At 33.8% G+C, this 23228-nt stretch overlaps 1 protein-coding gene across 1 annotated transcript; it reads left to right on the forward strand.

Moving 5' to 3' along the window:
- Positions 1-2256: 2256 nt before the first annotated feature.
- On the forward strand, positions 2257-22457 carry LOC120131841 (calcium-transporting ATPase 9, plasma membrane-type-like). Its single transcript, XM_039148732.1, has 33 exons — positions 2257-2829; positions 4653-4769; positions 4853-4892; positions 5813-5928; positions 6018-6149; positions 6251-6340; positions 7044-7113; positions 7298-7368; positions 7457-7540; positions 7620-7697; positions 7773-7844; positions 8476-8559; positions 8642-8724; positions 8808-8916; positions 10317-10372; positions 10500-10542; positions 10648-10731; positions 11320-11457; positions 11817-11882; positions 11965-12063; positions 14744-14854; positions 15383-15550; positions 17590-17649; positions 17912-18076; positions 18195-18311; positions 18776-18874; positions 18994-19131; positions 20018-20118; positions 20827-20872; positions 21045-21182; positions 21695-21802; positions 21912-22003; positions 22186-22457. Exons 1-33 carry the CDS (start codon positions 2656-2658, stop codon positions 22289-22291), a joined length of 3255 nt encoding a protein of 1084 aa, XP_039004663.1. The 5' UTR covers positions 2257-2655; the 3' UTR covers positions 22292-22457.
- The last annotated feature ends 771 nt before the right edge of the window (positions 22458-23228 follow it).

Below are 23228 nucleotides of genomic sequence, written 5' to 3' on the forward strand. Positions count from 1 at the left end.
AAATGAGAATCATTTTTTCTCTAACACGTATTGTATTTGAACTTATAATTTAGGGGGGCAAAGATGTCAACTGATATATTTTTTAACCACTTGTTTTAAAGATTATTAATATAAATATGACATAATTGAATTTATTAGCACAAATGAGGTGACTAATTTTATACAACTTATAGAATTTATGATTGAAACTGATTTTTTCATAACCATCTGTGCAATATTGATTTTTAAATTAGTAAATAATATAAATAAAATGTTAAAGAAAGATTATTGGAGGATGTGTAAACATTATTAATGGATAAGGAAAATTTTAATTAGATACTATATTGTAATATTAAAAAATTAAGTTTTAAATTATCAACATGGATTGATTCAAGTGGTAAACAACTTGATATTGTTTAAGCAATCTCTCGAGTTCAAATTCTTGTGTATGCAGAAAATTCATGTTGAGAAACTCATCCACCAAAATCAAGTGTGCGACGTAGGTCGTTTTAGATTAATCAAGACAAAACCTTGAAACCGAGAGTCAACAAAAAAAAATAAGTCTTAAATTAGGATCTCAAGAAAGTTTCGTAGAAACTTTATTTATTTTTTGAAAATAATTTAAAAAAAGTTTTGATTTATTAAATATGTCTTAAGTCTATATCCTTTTTGCATATTTGAATTTTGTCCTCTAGCGTATATTTTTAACATTTTGGTTCTATTTTTAGATTTAAAAAGTAAAACCTAATTTTTCATCATTTGATTTTTTTAAATTTATTGGTGTAATATTATAAAATAATATTATACTCAACATAGATTTAAAAGTAAAATTTTGGCTTGATACCAAAATAAGTGTCCAAACTATACATCTTTTCCTAAATAGGTGCCTAAACTATTTTTTGACTTATCCCAGTGCCTAACGTTACAAATATTACCCATTTAGGTGTCCGGACTGTAAACGGTGTTAGTTCCTCAGTCAAGTGACACATGTCACACCCTGGTAATTTTAACAATTTTATTTAAAATTTTAAAAATAAAAGTATATATGTATATAAAGAAAACTCAAATTTTGAACTAAACCTAAAACTTTGAAAACATTCATTTCAACCCCTAAACCCACGTTGACTATCACCTTTTTTCATCGACGAAGCTCCACTAGACCTCCCCTCCCCTGGTGACCAAACCCCCCATGAAATTATGACCGATTGACGACGAATCAATGTTTTATACCTCGCGAATCCTATGATGAAAATTGAGATCCCACATGATTTCAATGGCCAATCGACGAAAACTACAACGACGTATGAGTAGGATGATGGTAGGGACTATGTCGGTGGCGTTGGTCGTGACCAGAAAGGACGCCGACGATGGATTAAGGTTAGGAGTTAGGATTTTAAGGTTATTTTATAATATAAGAAAAGTTAGTTTTTTTTGGGTAAATATCATAATAGTTTTATTATTTTTTAAAAAAAATAAATTTCAAAATACTAAATTGTGACATGTGTCACTTTACGGGCGTAAATTAATGTCGTTTAGGGCCCGAACATCTAAATGGATAATATTTGTAACGTTAGACACATGGATGAGTCAAAAAATAGTTTAGGCACCTATTTGGTAAAAGTGGTATAATTTAGGCATTTATTTTGGTATTAAGCCTAAAATTTTAATGAGATTAACAATTCTAAATAGTTTTGATTTCAAAAAATATAGAAACGTGGAGCATTTGTGTTTTACAGGTAAATTACGCGTTTAATACATAAACTATTAATTTTGGCTCATTTTAGTACTTCAACTTTTAATTTTTTTCAAAATCATACCTAAAGTTTAGTTTTTGTTTCATTTTAGTACTTTTGTTCAAAATTTAACGTTAAATTTTGAAAAAAAAATGAGAGTTTAGGTACTAAAATTGACCAAAATTGATAGTTTAGGTACTAAATGTGTTAAGTTTTTAACATTGGGATACTATAATAAAACAAAAACTAAATATTAGATATGATTATGAAAATTTAAAAGTTTAGATACTAAAATAGATCAAAACTGATAGTTTAGATACTAAACTCATAGTTTACCTTTTTCTTTTTCTTTTTCTTTTTTTGCAAATTGGCAAATAGTTTTGATTTGTTACTTTCACTCACAGTCGTAGTGGAAATATCATAAAGTCCGCCAATCAGTTTTCATGAAATAAGTGATCCAAATTTATCTCTCAACAATCTAACCGTCTTTGACATTTATCCGTTTACTATTCTATCCTTAATTGGGGAAAAAGAAAACAAGAAAGGTTATGCCGAAGTTGTAGTACTCTGCTGCTGCGGAATCTGCGATTAGCTAAGCGTTATTTGTATTTTGTTATTACCGATTAACGAAATCGTCCGCATTTTCTGCAAATTACTATACTAATAACAATATCAATAGACAGAGCCACATTCTTTGTCTCTGCTGTCTGTTCGATTTGCCAGTATTTGGTTCTCTTCTTCTTCTTCCACTAGTTTGAAAGTTAAAATAACTTATGGAGATTACCCTGTGATTCTGCGGCCTCTGGATTTTGGAGATTCGAGGTCTCTCGCCTCCTTTTAAAGCGATTGTGCCGTTGCTTTTGTGTGTGTTAGCCATCTCCCTTGCGACAGTTCTTCTCTCTGTTTTTTTCACTGCTGAATTGGGATATCCATCATCGACAATATGAGCAGCTTTTCTTCTGGCGATGCTCGTCCCGACCTCCAAGACTTGGAGGCCGGCCCTTCTAAGGACAATGATGACCTTAACACTAACCTTGATCCTGATGTTGACTCCTCCGACCCCTTCGACATTGATCACACCAAGAATGTTCCTCCCCAGGCCCTCAAGCGCTGGAGGGTAATCCCTTTACCTTCTTTTCTTCTTCTTCTTCTTCTTACGTCCCTATCTCTTTGCTCCTCTTATTGTAATTGGAAATAGACGTGACTTATATAGGGATTTAGTGGTAATTAAATGAATTTCCATTTCATTTGTATGTGTGGGCTATATTTCTTTTTCTCTTGTTATTCACCACAATGGATGAGGGGGGCTTTGTAGTGATGGAGAATTTTTAGTGTAAGCTTGGGATGAGCACATTGCATATTTCTATCCCCTAAAGCTTGTACAGGTTAACTTCAAAATATAGAATGCATTAGGTGTGGCATTCATGTTTTAAATTTATATGAGGAGCCGGACCTGGAATAAACTGAATCATGGGCGAAACATCTGTTGTCTTCTTGTTCTCATGTTTCATTCTTGAATCACTCAGTGTACTGAGCAGGCAGTTTGCAATGAAGGACTCTTTATGGTCAATCTGAAAAGTGGTTGCTTTACAATTAAGGCTTAACTCTTAAAATATCTGAATAATTGCAATCTTATTTAGTCAAAGAAAGCATGATTCTCTGCTAAAAAGTTAAACATCCTGCAAATCATTGCAGCAAGCTGTATGTAATCAAATTTACATCATCTGATAGCAAGCATACAACTGACTACTAGAGAAAAAAAATAATTAAATTTTCTGCTAACTCCATATTTGGTATAGAAGCTTATTAGTAGGTTTATTTTCTCAAATTTCCAGGCAGTTAAGCTTGAGGTTGACAACCTATTCTAAGCATGCCACATTAAACCATTAAGAGATCGAGGAGTGTTATGGATTGCCTTTGTAGGCAATATTATTATTGCCACCAATTTTTTGGTTATCACTAAGAAATCAGTTTATTAGTATTTTAAATCATGAGAAGTCATACCTTGGTGTGAGACTTGCTTTTAATTACTTCGGTAAGTGTTTTATTTGACCTAATATGTAACCTCTATTTAAGAGGTAAATTTGGAAGAAATAAAGTGAAGTCAGAATTTATCAAATTTTAACAATATAATAACCAAATAGTTGGAATGCTCTCTAATAGTTTCGTATCCTAGAGCAATTTTTACTTGTGCCCTTCTTGTTAACCCTTTGTATGTGGGTAGAATGTTCCCTGACTTGTGATAGACTATCATTCTTAGTACTTCCCTAGTGATTGGAAAAAGAAACATATACAGCGTATGAAAGAGATGGTGTTTAAGCTGATCTTATCTTTATTTGACTTGTGGCAACTACAACTAATTCCCCCAATCCTTTCCCTTACTTGCCTTATGTGATAATCACGATCCTTTGCTTAACGAATAAAGAGGTGATTAAGGGATTTGATATTCATCAAATCCTATCACAAACTAAGGTATTAATTTGCTTGAGAATTGTGTTTTGCATATTATCAGTGATGTAAATTGACCCTATGCCATGAAGTAATGGTAAAATTTTTAGCATCACAATGATAATAAATGGCACTCTCTATTCCAATGAATTAGGACCTGGGAAGTACAAAATGAAATCTCCAAGTTGTAATTGTTGTGTTGTCCCTTTTGAATGGCACTTCGATTATTGTACATCATCTTAAGAACTTCTTAGATGGACCATATGGACATTTTTACTAATTTCTAAGTTCATGCCTTTATGAACAAGTGTTACTAATTTCGTATAATAATTATTATTATTTGCACTTTGCCACATTGAATTCATGGTTTCTCTTTTTGGCATGCACCAATAGTCAATTATTTTTATTATTATTATTATTTACTAGCATAGGTTGATGATTGGGGCACCCTTATTTTTCTTGGAGATTTACTATTTTTTATTCCCTATACAGCAAGCAGCACTTGTGCTAAATGCTTCTCGCCGATTTCGGTATACTCTGGACTTGAGAAAGCAAGAGGAAAAAGACCAAAGAAAGAGAATGATCAGAGCTCATGCACAAGTCATAAGAGTAATGCTGAATATTTTAATTGAAATTTCACTTAGATATTTTTATCCCAGTAAAATCATACTGATGTCTTGATGTTGCTGCAGGCAGCATTGCTTTTCAAATTGGCTGGGGAAAAGCAAATCGGTATGCTTTTTACAATAATATTTTGCTCCAGTATTTCTCGTTATTCTATATTTGAGAATTTTCTTTGTCCAAGTTTCCAATCCAATTTCCAATTTTGGCAAATAGTGGAAGTATACTGTTCGGGACAGAAGAATCCTTCATAAGAAATCATTGCACAATGTGTTAGAATCCAATTATGACTTAACTCAATGCGTACTATTTGAATAATGTACAACCGAGTTTAGCTTGAGCTGATGGGGATGATGAATGTGTTGAGCCATGTTCAAGTCTTTTTCTCTTTTCCTGAGTTGCTTGCAAGCCTAATTAAACTTTTGATTTTCATATTTTTAACATAGTATACATATATGCACAAAGCACAAATACTCCACTTCTTATTTTTGAAACCTAAGTTATCTCTCCATTTATAAGTTTAGTACTATTATATTTTTTACATTTCAAGTTCCTTTTCATGATTTTTTAAAAATTAGGATCCTTGGAACAGTTAATTTATGAGAAGCATTTTTTAGAGGGTTCTTTGGTAAAGAGAGAGGAAGCTCTGCAAACAAGTGAAATGCAATGTGCCAGGATATGGAAAAGAGGAAGATGAGAGTAGACCTTAAAGTATTGAGCTTAGTGATCGGTGGTGGTTAGTTAGGTGAAGAAAGTGGAGAGTGGCAGGGCTGAGTAGGGTGGCGGAAAAGGTTGAGAGAAATAAGTTTGTTACATCATACTTAGCATGAATGTGCTAATGTAGCTTTTGATTCAGTTTCTCTCTTGGGACTTAAAAGTCAAAATCAATCTTGTTTTTTCCCAAGATGATCTTATTAAATTGTTTTATTGTTATTTTATTTGTTTTTAAGGAGAATTTTAATTCCGAGATACTTTGTTTGTTTTACTCATAGTTTTTTTATCTTCATGTTATCCTGTTTCTGCTATTTCAGTGTCAGGTACACCAATTGCACCACCAGATTCTGTCGGTGATTATAAAATTGGACTAGAACAACTTGCTTCAATGACCCGGGATCATAAGTTATCTTCTCTTGAGCAATATGGTGGGGTAAGTTACCTGTTAATATAGTTATATCATTTTACTTGGTGTTTCTTTCATGGTTGATTGGTGTTATTCTTGGTGGATTCCTTCATCAGGTTACGGGGTTGTCTGGTATGTTGAGAACAAATTTAGAGACAGGAATAAAGGGGGATGATATTGATTTGTCAAACCGGAAGAACGCATTTGGATCAAACACATATCCACGGAAAAAGGGGCGTAGTTTCTGGGTATGTTATTTTCTTCTTAGTCCTTATTCTTGTTTTCATTGTTACCTTCATGGTTAAAATTTATTGCTTACTGATACTGTGATACCTATGCTGCTTCGCAGAGGTTCCTTTGGGAGGCATGGCAAGATTTAACCCTTATCATATTGATTGTAGCTGCATCTGTGTCATTGGTGTTGGGAATAAAGACAGAGGTCTGATTTTTCTTTGTACTATTGTATTTAATCTTTGTATATTGGATAGTGGTTTCCTTGCTAGGTTGTTAACACTCCCTTATTCTTATGGGATTGAAAGTTTTAACTATGTTTTTCGGAATGACTTGGCTTTTTGTTATATGCTATGATATTTTCTAATAGCAAAGAAGTTAATGTAAAGGCAGTAGAAGTGCTAAATATCTTTCTGGTATGAGTGATCAGGTGAAGCAGAAGTTTGTAATTTTAATTTTGTCACATCTAGGTCTACTTTGTATGATGTGAATGAGTTGCTGGTTCTGAATTTTCATAATTTTCAATTATATTTCATAGGATTTGAAGCGTTATTATATTTTTCTAAGCATGTGTTGATTCTATGGTTTTTAAAAATTACTCTGGCATGTGGATATCCCTCCATGTTCTTAAAGTTTGTTAGGTCTTAGTTCACAGGCTCCAAACTGAAGAAATATATTTTAATTCTGTTCCACTCAAATGAATTATCATATATGATATGTACTTTTCTTTCTTAAAATTTATTATTTTGTTTAATTTTCCTCCCCTGCTTATTACATTTCGTTATTTGTCTTCGTCTACCTTGCATTTTTTTGTTTGTCTCCTTTTTCAGATCTTGTTTTGTTGCCCTTCGTGGCACCTATCCCCCTTTCTCCCTTGTTTATTTATTTGTTTTAATTGACATTCTTTCTAGGGTTTGGAAGAAGGATGGTACGACGGGGGTAGCATTTTTTTAGCTGTTTTTCTTGTTATAGTTGTTACAGGTATGAAATTTGATCATTTTTCAAAATAGGATGCAAGTAATATCTCAGTCCACTGTTCCACTGCAGCTTCTTGTAATAAAAGTTTTCCAAGTTATGTAATGTTGGTGCTTTTAAAACCAAGGCAATTGTTTTTACTGCAGGATGATTCCTTTCTAATCTTGTTTGTCTTTTATTTATTTACTAGCTACTAGTGATTATCGTCAGTCTCTTCAGTTTCAAAATCTAAATGAGGAAAAGAGAAATATCCAATTAGAGGTATGTTCTAGTGGTATGATGACATCCATTTCAATTGTTACCCTCAATTTGATTATTATTAACTTTTGTTTTTTGAATATCCATTTAGGTCATGAGAGGTGGTAGAACTGTGAAGATTTCGATATATGATGTTGTTGTTGGCGATGTTGTGCCTTTGAAAATAGGTGACCAGGTGGGTCATTCAGTTTTTTCTTCAGGCTGTTGATATTGATGTGTACTTGCACTAAATAATAGTTGGATGCTTTGGTTAGGTCCCGGCTGATGGAGTCTTAATTTCTGGCCATTCTCTAGCAGTTGATGAGTCTAGCATGACTGGCGAAAGCAAGATTGTAAGTTGTTTATTTTTGTAATACATGCATCTACTGCTTAGGTTTCATTGTATTTACACATAAGTTTTCTTGTAGGTTCACAAGGATAAAAAAGAACCATTTTTGATGTCTGGCTGCAAAGTAGCAGATGGTGTTGGTACCATGCTGGTAGGTTATATCTTGTCTTTTTTTCCCCTAGGTGCACTTTGTCTCTTGTTATTTATCTTGATGTTCACTGGTTACTTACTGGTTCTGCATTATGATGTTTTCTATGTGCACTGAACTTTTTGCTCTTTCTTTATATGGATGTTGTGAAGAAACTTTAGGAGTGGGTATCCTCTTTTGTTTTGGCATTGCCCCTATACATTTCTAATTGTTGCTTGTTCCCTCTATTATATAGTGATGAGTTTTGTTTAGGCTGGTTTCTGATTTGTGATAATGGTTATTTTATCTTTCAACTCAAATTATCTTATATGTTTCAGTTCATTATCTGATATGATCCTTGTATTGCGAACTAATTTTGATTGTATTTGCATGTATCAATACACATTTTTTGTGGATTAAATTTTTTTGTTGATTTGCCAACAAAATGTACAAGGTTTATGGTATGAAGTGCAGAATGCTCTTCTTTTCCTTTGGTCAGGAATAGAAAATTTTCTTTAATATCTGATTTGGTATTCTTGACATATGGCACTTGATAGTCTGTGTCTTTATCCCTTTAGTAGGGAGTTTGTCTTGCAATGACATAGACTCTAATGTAGATTCCATTTAAAAGTCGACTGTCTTAAATCATTTGTAGGTGACTGGTGTTGGAATCAATACTGAGTGGGGATTGTTAATGGCAAGTATCTCAGAGGATACTGGTGAAGAGACCCCCTTGCAGGTTTCACCTTAATGTGCCTTAACAGTATCTCTTTCCAGTTATTAAGATGTAGCTTAAGCATATTATTCATTTCACACTGTAGGTACGCCTGAATGGAGTTGCTACTTTTATAGGCATCGTTGGGCTTTCTGTAGCTGTTGCTGTGCTTCTTGTTCTTTTGATCAGGTATGAAGGAATCTATAAATTTATACTTTCATGCTAGATGAATTGTCTTTGATCAAATGCTTACTATTTGATCGGTTTTATAGATATTTCACTGGACATACAACAGATCCAGATGGAACTACACAATTCGTCAAAGGGCGCACTAAATTTGATGAGGCATTTAATGACGTTGTTATAATTTTTACAATTGCAGTAAGTACACCGTATTGAATAGAACACGTTTATACTATTACATGCTGGAAAGTAACCTAATCGTGACACCAATTTGGTGAAATTATCCAAAAAGAACAAAGTAACAGTAAATAGAAAACTACAGATATAAATGTTATTTTACCTTCCTAAAAAATGAGGATTTGATTTTGACTCTTATTTTTATTTTTGGTTTTGTTTTTAAAATCTCACATTTCCGCATTCAACCATAAAAATACTCCTTTCTTAATTGAGGAATTCTTTTTTCCTTTCACCTATTTTTCCTACATGCCAAAATCTTGGAAGGGTGTTAATTTGTATAGTTGGAATAATACCCGGAAATATGCAATAATAAACAAATGAAGACATTTAAATCTAATAAATTGACAACTGTTCTTCTATATATGCTAATTTTCCATTATGTTTTTCCTCTTTCCTTTGTCTTCCTTTTTCTAGGACCAGGTCTAGTGGTTGATGCATTCTTTTGGTGCTGTAGCTGGTCAGATCCGGCCCTAAACATGCCTTACCGGTGCATAACAGGGCACAACCAAGCATGTTTAACACTTGCATCATTGTGGTGCTGCAAGGGCCGGATTTGACAGTTGGCTGCTAGATCTGGCCTCATGGTATTATGCCTTTGTGGTGTTGCTATTGAGATGTACTGGTGTGAGGCCTTTAGGTGTTGCCAGAGCTAGTAATATATGTTGCCTTTTCTTCTTGATATGCAATTGCCGGCTGCCACAGCTGCATAACCATTTTTGGTGAATTATGTGTTTTTTTTTATATTCTCTGGTCACCGGCGGTGTTTGGATTATTACCACCTGCTATAGTGTTTCTATTCATAACAGGCCAGGAATAGCTAATGCAGTTTGGGACTGGGGAATAGGATTCCAATTATGACCATAATAGACCTGGTGACTAGAATAAGAGTTGCTATAAAGTGAAGAGAAAATAGGAATGAATGTTCCATCTGAAATAGCACTGGAATGGTCCCAATCCCTAAAAACTCACCCAAGAAAACCCAAAACTCACTTGAAAATAACTGTGAAAGATCTGAACTAAAATCTAAGCTTGGAAAAACCAAAACTTGAAATGATTTTATCATGTTGAACGCATATTCCAATTGAAGTCTAGATGCATGCTGAAATGATTACTTGTAATTAATCTAAAACTAACCTGAGTAGACCATATTTGATCTCTGCCTAAACTGCAAAGAATTAGAACATAAAATTACCCAAACCTGAAATAACTCATATCCTAAAATGATCTGAATGTAAAATACCAATCCTGCTCAACCAGCTTATTTTTCACCTCTTGTTATTCCCATTGAACAAAGATGATGTTTATACTTTTATCCTTATTTAAGAGCAAGTCAAAGATTTCCTAACTATGCGGTTGGTCAGGTTACAATTGTTGTTGTTGCTGTGCCTGAAGGGCTTCCTTTGGCTGTTACATTGACGTAAGTTCAAGTCACAGCTTTTCCCCCTACTACTCTGACACAATTATGTTCCTTCTGTTGAGTGTACTTTCTTATACATTTCCTTCTCATCGTTTCATGGTTTTGTTCTATATTTGAACTTTTACAGTTTGGCTTACTCAATGCGAAAGATGATGGCAGATAAAGCTTTGGCAAGCTCATAATTCTACTTTCTAAATGTTTCGCTTCCATGGTTGATTCTGTATCAAAGTTGTTTGGTTTTAGTTTTTTTTTATCTAACAGGCATAGATATACAGGTGCGTCGGCTTTCAGCATGTGAAACTATGGGCTCCGCAACAACAATTTGCAGTGATAAGACTGGAACATTGACTTTGAATGAGGTTAGTTCATATTAAAGAAGATGGATGGTTTTAACTTTGATTACATTTCGTTTCTTTTAAGACCAAATGACCGGGTAGCTTTATGCTGAAAGCTATTCTCATACGAGTAGAAGCCAATCTTCTGTAATTTATTTTCCTTTATTTGGAAGATTTTCCTTTTATTTTCACTACCAATTCTTACTTAAATCCCATCATAGCTCTAAACTTTACTGGATTGCATCCCATGCTAACTAATATAATTTCGCTTCAATGAACACAGGCACTGTGCGTGAAACATTTCTATAATAGTGATCATATAAATATACAAGTAAATATACACTTGATTGCAGTATACCTTTGTTAAACTTATTTTGTATTGATCTTGGCTACACCATTGACAAATTCTTCTTGTCATGCCTTTTCTTAATGCTGTATTTCCATACCTAAGTTTTGACTCAATTGGATTGCTCTTATTCGGTCAAAAGTAAAAACAGCTTGGTTTTTTGAAAGAAGAACAACTTTTTGAATCTGTAAAACAGTTTCTATTTTCTAATTCAGTTGTTTGAAAGCTTTTAGATTAGATATCTTTCTGACTAACTCGTATAACAGATGACGGTTGTTGAAGCTGTAGCTGGGAAAAAGAAGGTAAATCCACCTGCTGATTCTTCCCAGTTGCCTGTATCAGTTGTATCTCTGTTGAGCGAAGGAGTTGCACAGAATAGCACTGGGAACATATTTGTGCCTAAGGTAAGATCAACTCCATTATTAGTTCATCTAATTCCTTATGTTAAGGTCAAAAGATAAATATTTATTCATGCATAAAAAATATGTGCTTTTTCAATGAGTTCTAACTGTTTAAGTGCTAGTTGGAATCATTTTTCTTCCTAATACATTATATACTTTCCTAATGGAAATATGCTTTGTTCTGTTTTGTTTTTTTCCTGTACTCTCCAGTCTCTAAGTGATTAGATTTTGGTTTAGCTCAGTTCACGTTTCTTAAGTACTCGATTTCCCACTGCTTTTGTAACTTATTGATTCTGCAGATTACCTTTGTTATTATTACTCTTAACTCGGAACATCTCAATGAATTGCATTTATCTTTCCAGGATGGTGGTAAGATTGAGATTTCTGGATCTCCCACAGAAAAGGCTATACTTTCTTGGGCAGTAAAGGTAACTCCCTAACTTGTTTCAATCATCGACGTTAGATGTTCTTTTGTTTGTAATGCAATAATCATTGAAAATTGTGTTGCAGCTAGGAATGAAATTCGATACTGTCAGATCAGAATCCAAAATCCTTCATGTTTTTCCTTTCAACTCAGTGAAAAAGCGAGGAGGTGTTGCATTACAACAGGTAATGGTTTCTGTCTGGTTTCTTGATGCTTTTTGACTTTGTTTGTTTATACTTAATAAAAAGGGTTACAATGCAATTATCAAAAGTAAGAAAACCGATTACATTTTATGTATATTTGATACAATTGTGCACAATTATTATGCTGACATTTGATGTATATTTGAGCACTTTGAAAGAAGCATCTTGGTTATTCCCCAATTATGTATTTTTTTCCCTAGGAATATGATATTGGTCAAACTTTTAGCCAACAGATTTCTTAAACTTCAATTTCTATAAGCAGATTTTCATGCCTGCATGCCAATTTTGGGTTTCAAACATATCATAAATAATTTTGGCCTATTTTAACTTTTGTTCTTATGGTGGTGAATTCTGATTGGCAATTGAAATTGATGATCTAAAACTTTCATCAAATGGTGCAGAGAGAGATTTTAATATCATTTTATATTTCATTAGATGCTGGTGAATTTGAATACTGATGGTAGTTAATGTTGTCTTCTATATGAATTCATATCACTATTAACTGCACTGTATCAACAGTTATCGTATCTTGTGAAGTGATAACATTTTTATTCCAATTTATAGTTGACACTATTAGTGTGTCTGGAATTAAGGAAATGAATGTTATCTGTGTAGAAACTGTAGAAAACCAGGTATGTTTCACAGTATTTTCATATCAAAATATTTAAAAAGTACAGCCTTTTTATAGGTTAGATCCTAGAGCTTTACTCCTATTAAGCTGCATAACAAACTGTACAAATTTAAATTTCAAATTAAAGATAATATTTAACCCTAATAAACTAGAAGCTATCTACAGATAACAAACTAAATCTGCCCAGACATACCTACAACTCACACTCCCCCTCAAACTGGTGAATATACATTGTATAATCCCATCTTATAAGTACAGTCATCAAAATTTGCCCTTGGCAGTGCCTTAGTAAGCACATCTGCTAATTGTTCATTTTTGGAAACATAGGACAAATCAGCCACTCCACCATTGACCTTCTCTGAAATGAAATGATATCAATCTCCACGTGTTTAGTCCGATCATGATGAACTGGATTCCTAGCAATCATGATGGCAGACTAATTATCACTAGACATCCAGAATTTATCATCTTGACTCAACTCCAATTCTTTTAGTAGTCTCAACGGCCACAACCCTTCACACATTCCAAGTATTAAAGCTCAGAATTCTGCTTCAACAGTGCTTGGAGAAACAACAGTTTGTGTATTATTTTCATTTTGTGAGTTAGCTCAGTGGAGGAGGGAGGAGAAGAGGAGAAATAAATCCCTATGAGGAAGACTAATCTGGCATCCCCTTCAGCTAACTATGTTGGGCAGAGCTGGTGCAGCTTTCCCCTACCATGCAGATAAAGGTAGAAGCCAGGCTTTGGGTTTTTAGCGGGTTTTGGCCTTTGGGAAGAGAAGTGGTTCTGTTGGGTGAAAAAATAAATTTTGGGTGGATAACAAGAATTTCTTCCTTCTATTTTTTTCGGTGTAAGAAAAGGAAACATAAAAGAAAGCAAAAGTGACAGTGACAGTGAAAATATGACAACAAATATGAAAAGCTTTGGTACTCTAGCTTGTTTCTGATTTCCCTCCTTTCCTTTTTCTTTCCCTCCCTTCTATTTTTTTTGGTGAAAGAAAATGAAACATAAAAGAAAAAGAAAGAAAAAGTGACAGTGACAAAAATGACAACAAATATGAAAAGCTTTAGTACTCTAGATTGTTTCTGATTTCCCTCTTTTCCTTTTTCTTTCTAAAATGAATATTATATGTTGATATTTTCTCATCAAATGTAGGGGTGTTCATTTTTCATTTTTAACCGAATTAACCGACCGAATTGAATTAGTTCTGTTAATTCGGCCGGTTACTGAATTAGTTCAGTCGGAGAACAGTTAATGTTTTTTTCTATATTCGGTTAACGGTTAATTCAGTTCGAAATCGGTTAATTAACCGAATTAAATATTAAATATATTAAATACATATTTTAAGCTCAAACCCATTAAGAATTAAGATCCAATTATTTTTTAACCACACTAGACTCATTAAATTATTAATACATAATTAAATTTTAACCCAATTTTTTAAAAAAATACTTCTATTATATTCAAATTAATTTAATTAGAAAAATTATAAATTTTTTTGGTTAATTCGGTTAACTGACCGAAATAACCGAACTTTATTCGGTTCGGTTAATATTTTTAAAAAAAAGTTTGGTTAATTCGGTTAATGATAATTTGGTTCGATCGGTAGCCGTTTTAACCGTTTGAACACCCCTAATCAAATGTTAATAATTTTATTGAAAAATACTAAATAATTCTTTTTATTGATTTTGGTTTTTTGACAATAAAAAATGTCTTTGTTTCCTACAACTAAATGTGATGGCTTTCTTACACGTCAGCCTATTTATATGGATCTCTTAGGTGACTTGTGGAGTTTTGACCTTGGGAAACAGTGAGTTCTTAGCTTCTCTAAGCATATAACTGTGATGCTTCCTTGCTCAAGTGTTTTTACTATATGTGAAGTGTCCAGGTTCAAGTTCTTTTTGTAGAATTTAGTTAATGTGATCCGGAACAATAAAAGAAAGCCCCTTTTCCCAATATTTTGAACTTTCTGGACCACTTATAACAATTATGAATTCATACAGTGGCCTTGCTCTATTTTCTTTATGACAGGCTGATTCTGAAGTCCATATACATTGGAAGGGAGCAGCTGAGATAGTTTTAGCCTCTTGTTCCGAATACTTTGATTCAAATGGTTGCCTTCAATCCATCAGCGATGACAAGGTTTGTCATGATGTATATTCATGCACACAAAAGAATGCGATAATATGTTGTATGATTGAAAGATAATGGTTGCTCAGTCGCAAACAGAACCTTGTTAAAGATACATTAGGACATAGGCTGTCCCTTACCCAGAAATAATCGCTTAGTTGATAAGAAGTCTTCAACTTCTTGTACGATTGAAACTGGGACTCTGTTGCCCCAAATGCCTCCTCGATACAATAAACTAAACTATGTGATTATTATTTTATTACATACAATTGTACACCTGTTTTCGATTGCTATTTTGCATTTATGTATTTCATTATTATTTCTTCAAAAAAACTATTTTCTTCTGTAAATTTGTCTGCCATGCTGCCGGTTTTTTATACCAGTTTCATTGCAATTGATATGTTTTAATAACAGCATTGCATATTTTCATGATCCGTGTTTGTGAAATTATGCAAGGCATAAGTTGTGAATCAGAAACAATGGGCAAGCACTCAATGTCAGTGGATAATTCAATGTTCGTGTTCAACTTCTTTTGTGCAGGAATTTTTTAAGGCTGCTATTGATGAAATGGCTGCGAATAGCTTGCGTTGTGTAGCCCTTGCATACAGATTATGTGAAAAAGAAAAGGTTCCTACTGATGAAGAGGGCTTTAATGGATGGATCTTACCTGAAGATAACCTTGTTTTGCTTGCTATTGTGGGTATAAAGGTACACTTTTTCAGTTATAGTATGAACTATCTACTTCTTTCACCAAATGATATATCTACTGATCTGATTACTTGTCTATTTTTAATCTGTCTTTTGGAATCTAAAAATCAATTATTCCAAGCATCTCCGAATGGCAATTGTGTCAATAATGGAAACAACTTTCTCCTTTAAGTGCAATAAATTTGATGATATATCACTAGAAAAAAGTATTACATGCATGGACATGCAAATAAGTAGATCTATTATTAGAAACAAAATTACTCATCGAAGATTAGTTGGGTAATTAATTCTGACGAAAGAGAACATAATTACTTGGAACTGAACTATTTATCCTTTATGCTGTGGCATTTTCCCTGTTATTTTCCCACTTTATAACTTTGACATCGTCATTGTTTTTGAGCATGTCAGAATCTAGGAGTGCCATTTATTCTTAGGCGTATTTTGTGCCTCATAATTTTTGCTTCTACTAATTATTGCATATATTCCTGTCAGTAATTGTTAATGCTTAGAAAACAGATTTTTTTGGTATGCAGAAAAAAAGACATTTTTCGGACTTCATTAGGTATTAAAAAAGTTACTGATCATCAATAGTTTTATACTGAAAAGAAACAAAACCTTGCACATCCTTTCACACAAGCCCTCAAGCTTGGTTGGAAAACACCAAAAGATGAAAAAAACAGAGAAGTATTCCAATTATTATATAACCATCTATTAGAAAAAAAAAGGTGGATTTCATTATACACTTTTTTTATAAGAAATTAGGCCTCATTAAAAAAACCCTTCATACCCGTCGTTGTACATAAGTACCTCAGCGGACATTGGAAGAAGGAAAAGAGTGACTAAAAATTTTATTCCATAAAGAAAATAGACCTCATACATCAATAGACTGTTACAAAACACCACCCACCTACTTAATCTCAACCCACCCTACAAACACACCATTCAAACAAAAATTACTAAACAATTACCCTATACCCGACTTAGCCAAACCGTCATCCTCCCAATTTACAAGCCTTCTTACAGACCTTATAATAACACTATATTCCAATATAACACTGACAATTTCCTTAACCAGCTGTGAGAACACATTAGGACATACTTCGGGAGTCTTAATCCACTTGACTGCAATTTCTGAATCAGTCTCTATGATTAACCGACCCTTACCACACCATTCTGATTCCACAAACAAAGTTAAACCAGTTTGAATGGCCTTCAAGTCAGCTAGTATAGGAGGACCAGGACCCGTAGGTTCCGAAAAAGAACCCAGAATCTTGCTTTCTTCATTTCTCAATAGTGTTTGCAAGGGTGCAAGATGTACTTGAGCGCAAGGCACAGTGAAAAGAAAAGAAAAATGCTTGCATGAGTGAAGTAAGATGCTATATTTACGTGTCACGTTTATTAAGAAATAAAGTTTTATATTTCCTTTCACAAGCCCTCAATTTTATTTAGAAATATGCCAAAAAAATTAATTAGACGAGCAATCATGTTATTATATTATAACCATCTATTAGAAAAAGGTGGATTCCCTTATACACTCAATAATGTTAGCAAGGGTTCATGATGTACCTGAGCACAAGACAAGGGAAAAGAAAAAAAAACACTCGCATGAGTGAAGTAAGATGCAATATATTTGTGTGTCGTGTGTGTGTGTAAAATAAGGTTAAGATATATAGTTCTGTTAATGAACTTTAAAGATTGGTCCAGTTTTATCCCACAAAATATGCAAATCAATCTTTTTCTTTCTTTTTCCACCATTTTCCTTATGGTTTCAAGTTTGTTGTTGAATACTCAATTAGATTGATATTTTCCTTTTTTCTACTACTGAAGGTAAAGTTCAAGAAAATAATCAAAATAAAATAAAAGCAAGAGAACTTTACTTAGTCTAGCTTACAAAAAAAACATGTCTGGGTTTACTAGGCATCCACCTCATCAAATGCAATTCACCTGAAAGGGTCTGTGATACTTATATTCTCTAGTGCTACCAAGCATCATCTATGCAATTTCTGCCTGCGTTTAGCTAATATAGTTTCCACTTGCAGGATCCTTGTCGTCCAGGTGTCAAAGACGCGGTGAAAATATGCTTGGATGCTGGTGTAAAGGTGATTTTGATGCTTAGTAAGATTAGCTTTGAAATTTATCATACCCTTCTTGCTTAGTAATGTTACTTGTATTGAGTTCAGATGTTGAATGGTAAAGCTTTCCGCTCATTTGATTTTTTTAACCCATAATTTATTTATTTACTTTAATTTTGAACAGATTTTTGTTATTAATGATAATACTTTGTGGAAAACTACTCTCTCTCTCTCTCTCTCTCTGTGTAGCTGTTTAATCACCTGAAACCATAAAGTTTCAAATATATAGGTACGTATGGTCACTGGAGACAATATCCAAACAGCAAGAGCAATAGCTTTAGAGTGCGGGATACTCAGTTCTGCTGAAAATGCTATTGAGCCTACCATCATTGAAGGAACGGTGTTCCGTAACTTATCTGATAAAGAAAGAGAACAAGTTGCCACGAAAATAACGGTATCTTTTGGCTATAATTGACTGATTATATTGCTTTCAGTTCCTGATAACTTTTCTCAAACTAAGCTACATAGTTGGTTCAAACAAGAAAATGTATCTAACTAATTGTGTTCCCTAGGTGATGGGGAGATCTTCTCCAAGTGACAAGCTTTTGCTTGTTCAAGCCTTACGTAAGGGCGGGGATGTTGTGGCTGTGACTGGAGATGGTACTAATGATGCTCCTGCACTTCACGAGGTTCGTTATTTAGTTTAACCAAGTTAGATTTATTCACTCTTCATTTTCCTTGTAATGATGATTCTTTATGATACATCTTATATGTTCTAAGCATTGGCTTAGCATCTGCATGTACCCTCATTAGACAGCATATCCACTTTCATACTCTGTTTATAAATGCCAAAGTTGATGCCTTTCCGAAAAATTTTGGGCCTTCACTAATATTACAGTGCAAAATTGTGTGATTGACGTGTCATCAAACATGGAAAATTGTTCTATTTCTTTCAACCCACTATGTGAACTACCATGGACCAATACTCCTTCTTTCAAACAGCTTTGTTCATATATCTAGTGAACACTTACTTTGTATATGGTGCTGCATGTTGACTGAGCCATATCTTCCCCACCTTAATTTGCTCATTTTTCACATTTTCTATTCAACGTTGATCGCTTTTTTTTTCTTTTTACTTTTTTCTGTATTTTAGGCAGATATAGGTCTGTCTATGGGTATTCAAGGGACTGAAGTTGCAAAAGAAAGTTCAGATGTCATTATATTGGATGATAATTTTTCTTCAGTTGTGAAGGTTAGTAGATACTTGATTTCAAATAGATATTATTCTTTCCTCTGTTCCTGTATCTTACTACTGAATATGACAAAAGGCTTATATTAAATTTCTGCTAATTGTGGCTCAATGTTGTGTAGGTTGTTCGCTGGGGTCGTTCTGTCTATGCCAATATTCAGAAGTTTATACAATTCCAGCTTACAGTTAATGTTGCAGCTCTTGTAATCAATGTTGTGGCAGCGATATCCTCCGGTGATGTTCCTTTAAATTCAGTGCAGGTATAGCTCTTTCTTTGTTGGTCAATGTCCCTGCATCTCTTCCTAATTAATTTGACTATAGTCAAAAGGTAAGACCTTAATGAATGTTCTCTAGTTTTTCCTCAAAAATAAAATAAAATAAAAATGTTTGAAATATCCTAATCTACTCTGCCTCCTTGCTTATGGAATTTTGTTTTCTGGTACAAATAATCTATGGATTTCTTTTATCTTTTGCATCCTTGATGGTTCATGTTTCTAGATGGGTTGGGACCAAAGTTACCAGGAACGCCCTGTTATATGAAAGGGAATAGAGCATTCCATTTAATTCATTTTTTTTGTACGAGGGAGATAAGGCTCATTGGTAGCTTTTTTGTGTTGCAATATGCAGTAAAACATTTCTCAGGCTGCCTTTGCTTTTTGATGATCATAAGCAATCTTTTTAAGAAATAAATTATTTTAATTTAATTAAGGTATTGAAGGGGGGATAGAAGTGGTTTGTTGTCCTTCTAAAAAAATTAACCAGCTTTTCTTTTTCTCTTGGCTCATAAATAAGTTTTTCAAGTATAATTCGTAATTGGGTGTTTCATGTTTTAGAGATGGCATTCTATTAAAAGCCTGAATAAAATTTATGACAGTTTTAGCCTTTTAGGGGGTTAGGCTATGAATTGATGAGCTGTTCAATGATGGTTTTTCCTTCTGTATCTGTTTATATGTGGTGATGAAACTTCAAAGTTAATATGCATGCAGAATAGAATTCAGACTTCCTGTTGTTTCTCTTGGAGTAAAAAAGTAGAAAAAATAACGGGTAGGATATGTTACTATAATTTAGTCAACATAAGGAACTACGTAAAGTAAAACATCTCATTGTGATGAGCAAAGTTTGAAAATTTTAATTCTCTTGGTACAGTTATTATGGGTTAACCTGATCATGGATACTCTTGGAGCACTTGCATTGGCTACTGAACCACCAACTGACAATCTTATGCATAGGTCACCAGTTGGCCGAAGGTTTGAACTCCTTTGCTCATGTCAATTTCCATTGTGCACTTTCTAATTTTATAGTATCACTTTTGCTAACATCGATATGGCAACCATCTATCAAATTAATCATTAAAACTTATATTACCATGCTTGTCATTCCAAAAATTCAATGATTTTACAGTTTTGCTTTGTTCTTCTCAATTGTTGGACCATCTGGTGTGAAAGAAATCACGTTTCCACCTGTCACCGAATGTGACTGATTTAAAAAGAGTATGACAATAGACTATGAGAAGAGAGAACATAGAGAAGATAAATATTTCTTGAGTTGATATTGCCATTCTCGAGTTTTACAGCAGCTTTCTTTTGCTATAACTACTAAGTACCAACACTTTAAAACTTGAATGTGGTTTTCTCCAAGGGGATATTAATGAAAAATGTTGAGAAACTAATTATGGGATTAGTTTACAATTTTATTTTGATGCTCTTGTTGTATTTATGAAGATTAATGACAAAAATATGTAGATCCAGGATATATTTAGTATTTTACATTATGTTAACTGTGTTCGCTTTACCCTATCAGGTTTTGTTTTCAAGCCAAGTTTTTTTTTTCGGTGGTCTCGAGTTTCAACTCGAGTTTAATTTCTTTATTACGAAGATAAATATTATATGATTAGAAAGGGCAGGTGTACCATTAAATTGTCTTTTCGTTTTTAATAAAATTGTTTTATTTCTCAGGGAACCTCTAATTACAAACATCATGTGGAGAAACTTACTCATACAGGTACCTGTTTTCTGGGGCCCTCGCTATAAGACTAATTATGTTCCCCTGTTAGATTTTCACTTGTCATAGTTGCAAGTGTCATTAATTGAGAGAGTTGTTAACTTCACACGGTCTGGAAAATGTGTCTTTGCAATTCCGTCTTCTCTTATCATGTTTTCACACGTCATTTCAGGCTTCATATCAAGTTACTGTCCTCCTCATGCTCAACTTTGAAGGCATGACAATTCTTCATTTGAAGGATGACCCTGACAGGACACATGCTTATGAAGTGAAGAATACTTTGATATTCAACGCATTTGTCATGTGTCAAGTAAGTACTTGATGATGTGAACTGCTTGGGGCATTCTTTCGATTTGCTGGTATTAGTTTTAAGGTTAATTGCTCATTTAGTGCCAAAGTTGTAGTTAAACTCTCGATTCAGTATCTAAGGGTTTAATCATTCACAATTAGTTAACTAGAGCTCTTCTCCTATCTGTCAATTTGCTTAGTTACCATTATTGAAATGGATGACATAACTAGAATCAGTCAATAAACACTCGCCATGTCACATGTTGCAATTTAGTTGGGTGTCTTTTACATCGACTCTTTTGGTTAGCTTTGTGCAAATTGATGGATGGAATCAAAGTTCAAGAACCAAATTACGATTTTTTTAACTTTTTAAGTACCAAATCAAGAATTTGACCATAATTCAAGTACTAGCTGTGCAAGTAGCCATTGCTTATTTTACGTGAGAAAAGACTACATTAGAGCTGAAGCATATCTATCTGAATCAAAATTGAAATCAGTGTGAAGCATAAATTTAATTACTGTTCCAAATCACAGATATTCAATGAGTTTAATGCTAGAAAGCCGGAAGAACTTAACTGCTTCAAAGGAGTGACTAAAAACTACCTCTTTATGGGGATCGTTGGATTTACATTGATTCTTCAGGTGATCAATCATCTTATCCTTTTTAACGTTTATTCTATATTGTTTGTAGTGATCTTTTTTTTACTTAGTACACCTGTGAATCTTGATACTAATTCCAAGACTGTATTAGGTAATCATTATCGAGTTCCTTGGAAAGTTTACCAGCACGGTCAGACTTGATTGGCAGCTATGGCTTGTGTCTATTGGCATTGGTATCATCAGGTAAGCTCTTGCTCTTCTTGTCAATTTTAATCATTTGGTAGAATGTCCATAGTACTCTATGTTGCTCTTGCTAATTGATGTGAGTTAAGATTAGAAACTACCAAGTTGTTTTGCCATTGCAAGAATGGTTGAAATTTGGAAAGCAGATTGATGACTGATGTTGTTATTATTGTGTGTTGAAGTTGGCCTCTGGCGGTTGTCGGAAAGCTGATTCCGGTCCCCAACACTCCGGTCGCTAAGTACTTCACCAAGCCATTTCGACGAAACACATCATCTCGGAATGCATGAACTATTTGGTATGATAGTTTCTGTTAATTCATTCTCTGCAAGAGAAATAAAAGTAGAATTAGCAATTAGACTTGTAATAAAGCTTTTGCTTTTGCTTTTGCTTTTGCAATTTGCAAGTAAGATTAGGGTTGTGAAGGCCCCGAGGCGGTGCCAACAAATTATTGAAATGGTCGCTTGCTTCTGTGGGCTTTCCGTATAATGTAGTGAATTCGATTTCGATCTCAGGTTTTGTTTACACTTGGCCCATTGTGGTATTAAATTAATAGTTGAAGTCGAACCAGTTTAGTTTCTTTTATCTATTTGAATCTAATTATGCCAACAAAATGTTTTCTTTTATCTATTTAACCGTTAAAAACTCCATCGGTATAACAAACAAATATATATTCATTTTATTTGTAACTAATGCAATTTTTATATCTAAAAAGAACTATTTTATATATCAATTAAAGACAGGACGGTTCAATGAAATTTTGCCTATAGCATCAAGCAATATATTGACTCAAACCCTGTAACATTTCTTACCCCATTGAAAAACCAAAAATCATCTTAACGGGTAACTTTTTTCAAGGGCACCTGACTTGACACCCAAGTATGACCACCAAAGTTGGTCTTTTCCCTCTACTTAAAAAGATTCAAACTGAGGTAAACGGGAAGACCCGAGACCATTTTACAAGGCTTCTACGGCTGCATGCGTCAAACCAACACCCTTTCGAAGTTTCTCCGGGAAGGAGGGTTAGCAAAATCACGAATAAGCCAAGTGGTTCTTCTTGGCAACGTAGGGAGAGAGGTAGTTGGTGACGGGTGGCAGACGTACCAGGTATAACAGCTGGTACAAGGATCTGAGGTTTCCCTGAAGCTATTCTTTTTCCAGCTACATTGGCATAAAACAGGCCGGAGATGTCTGGTACGAAGACGTCGCTCTAAGAACATATGTAGA

This window comes from Hibiscus syriacus, unplaced genomic scaffold (assembly GCF_006381635.1).
Source record: "Hibiscus syriacus cultivar Baekdansim isolate YM2019G1 unplaced genomic scaffold, ASM638163v2 tig00110556_pilon, whole genome shotgun sequence".
Lineage (NCBI taxonomy): Eukaryota > Viridiplantae > Streptophyta > Magnoliopsida > Malvales > Malvaceae > Hibiscus > Hibiscus syriacus.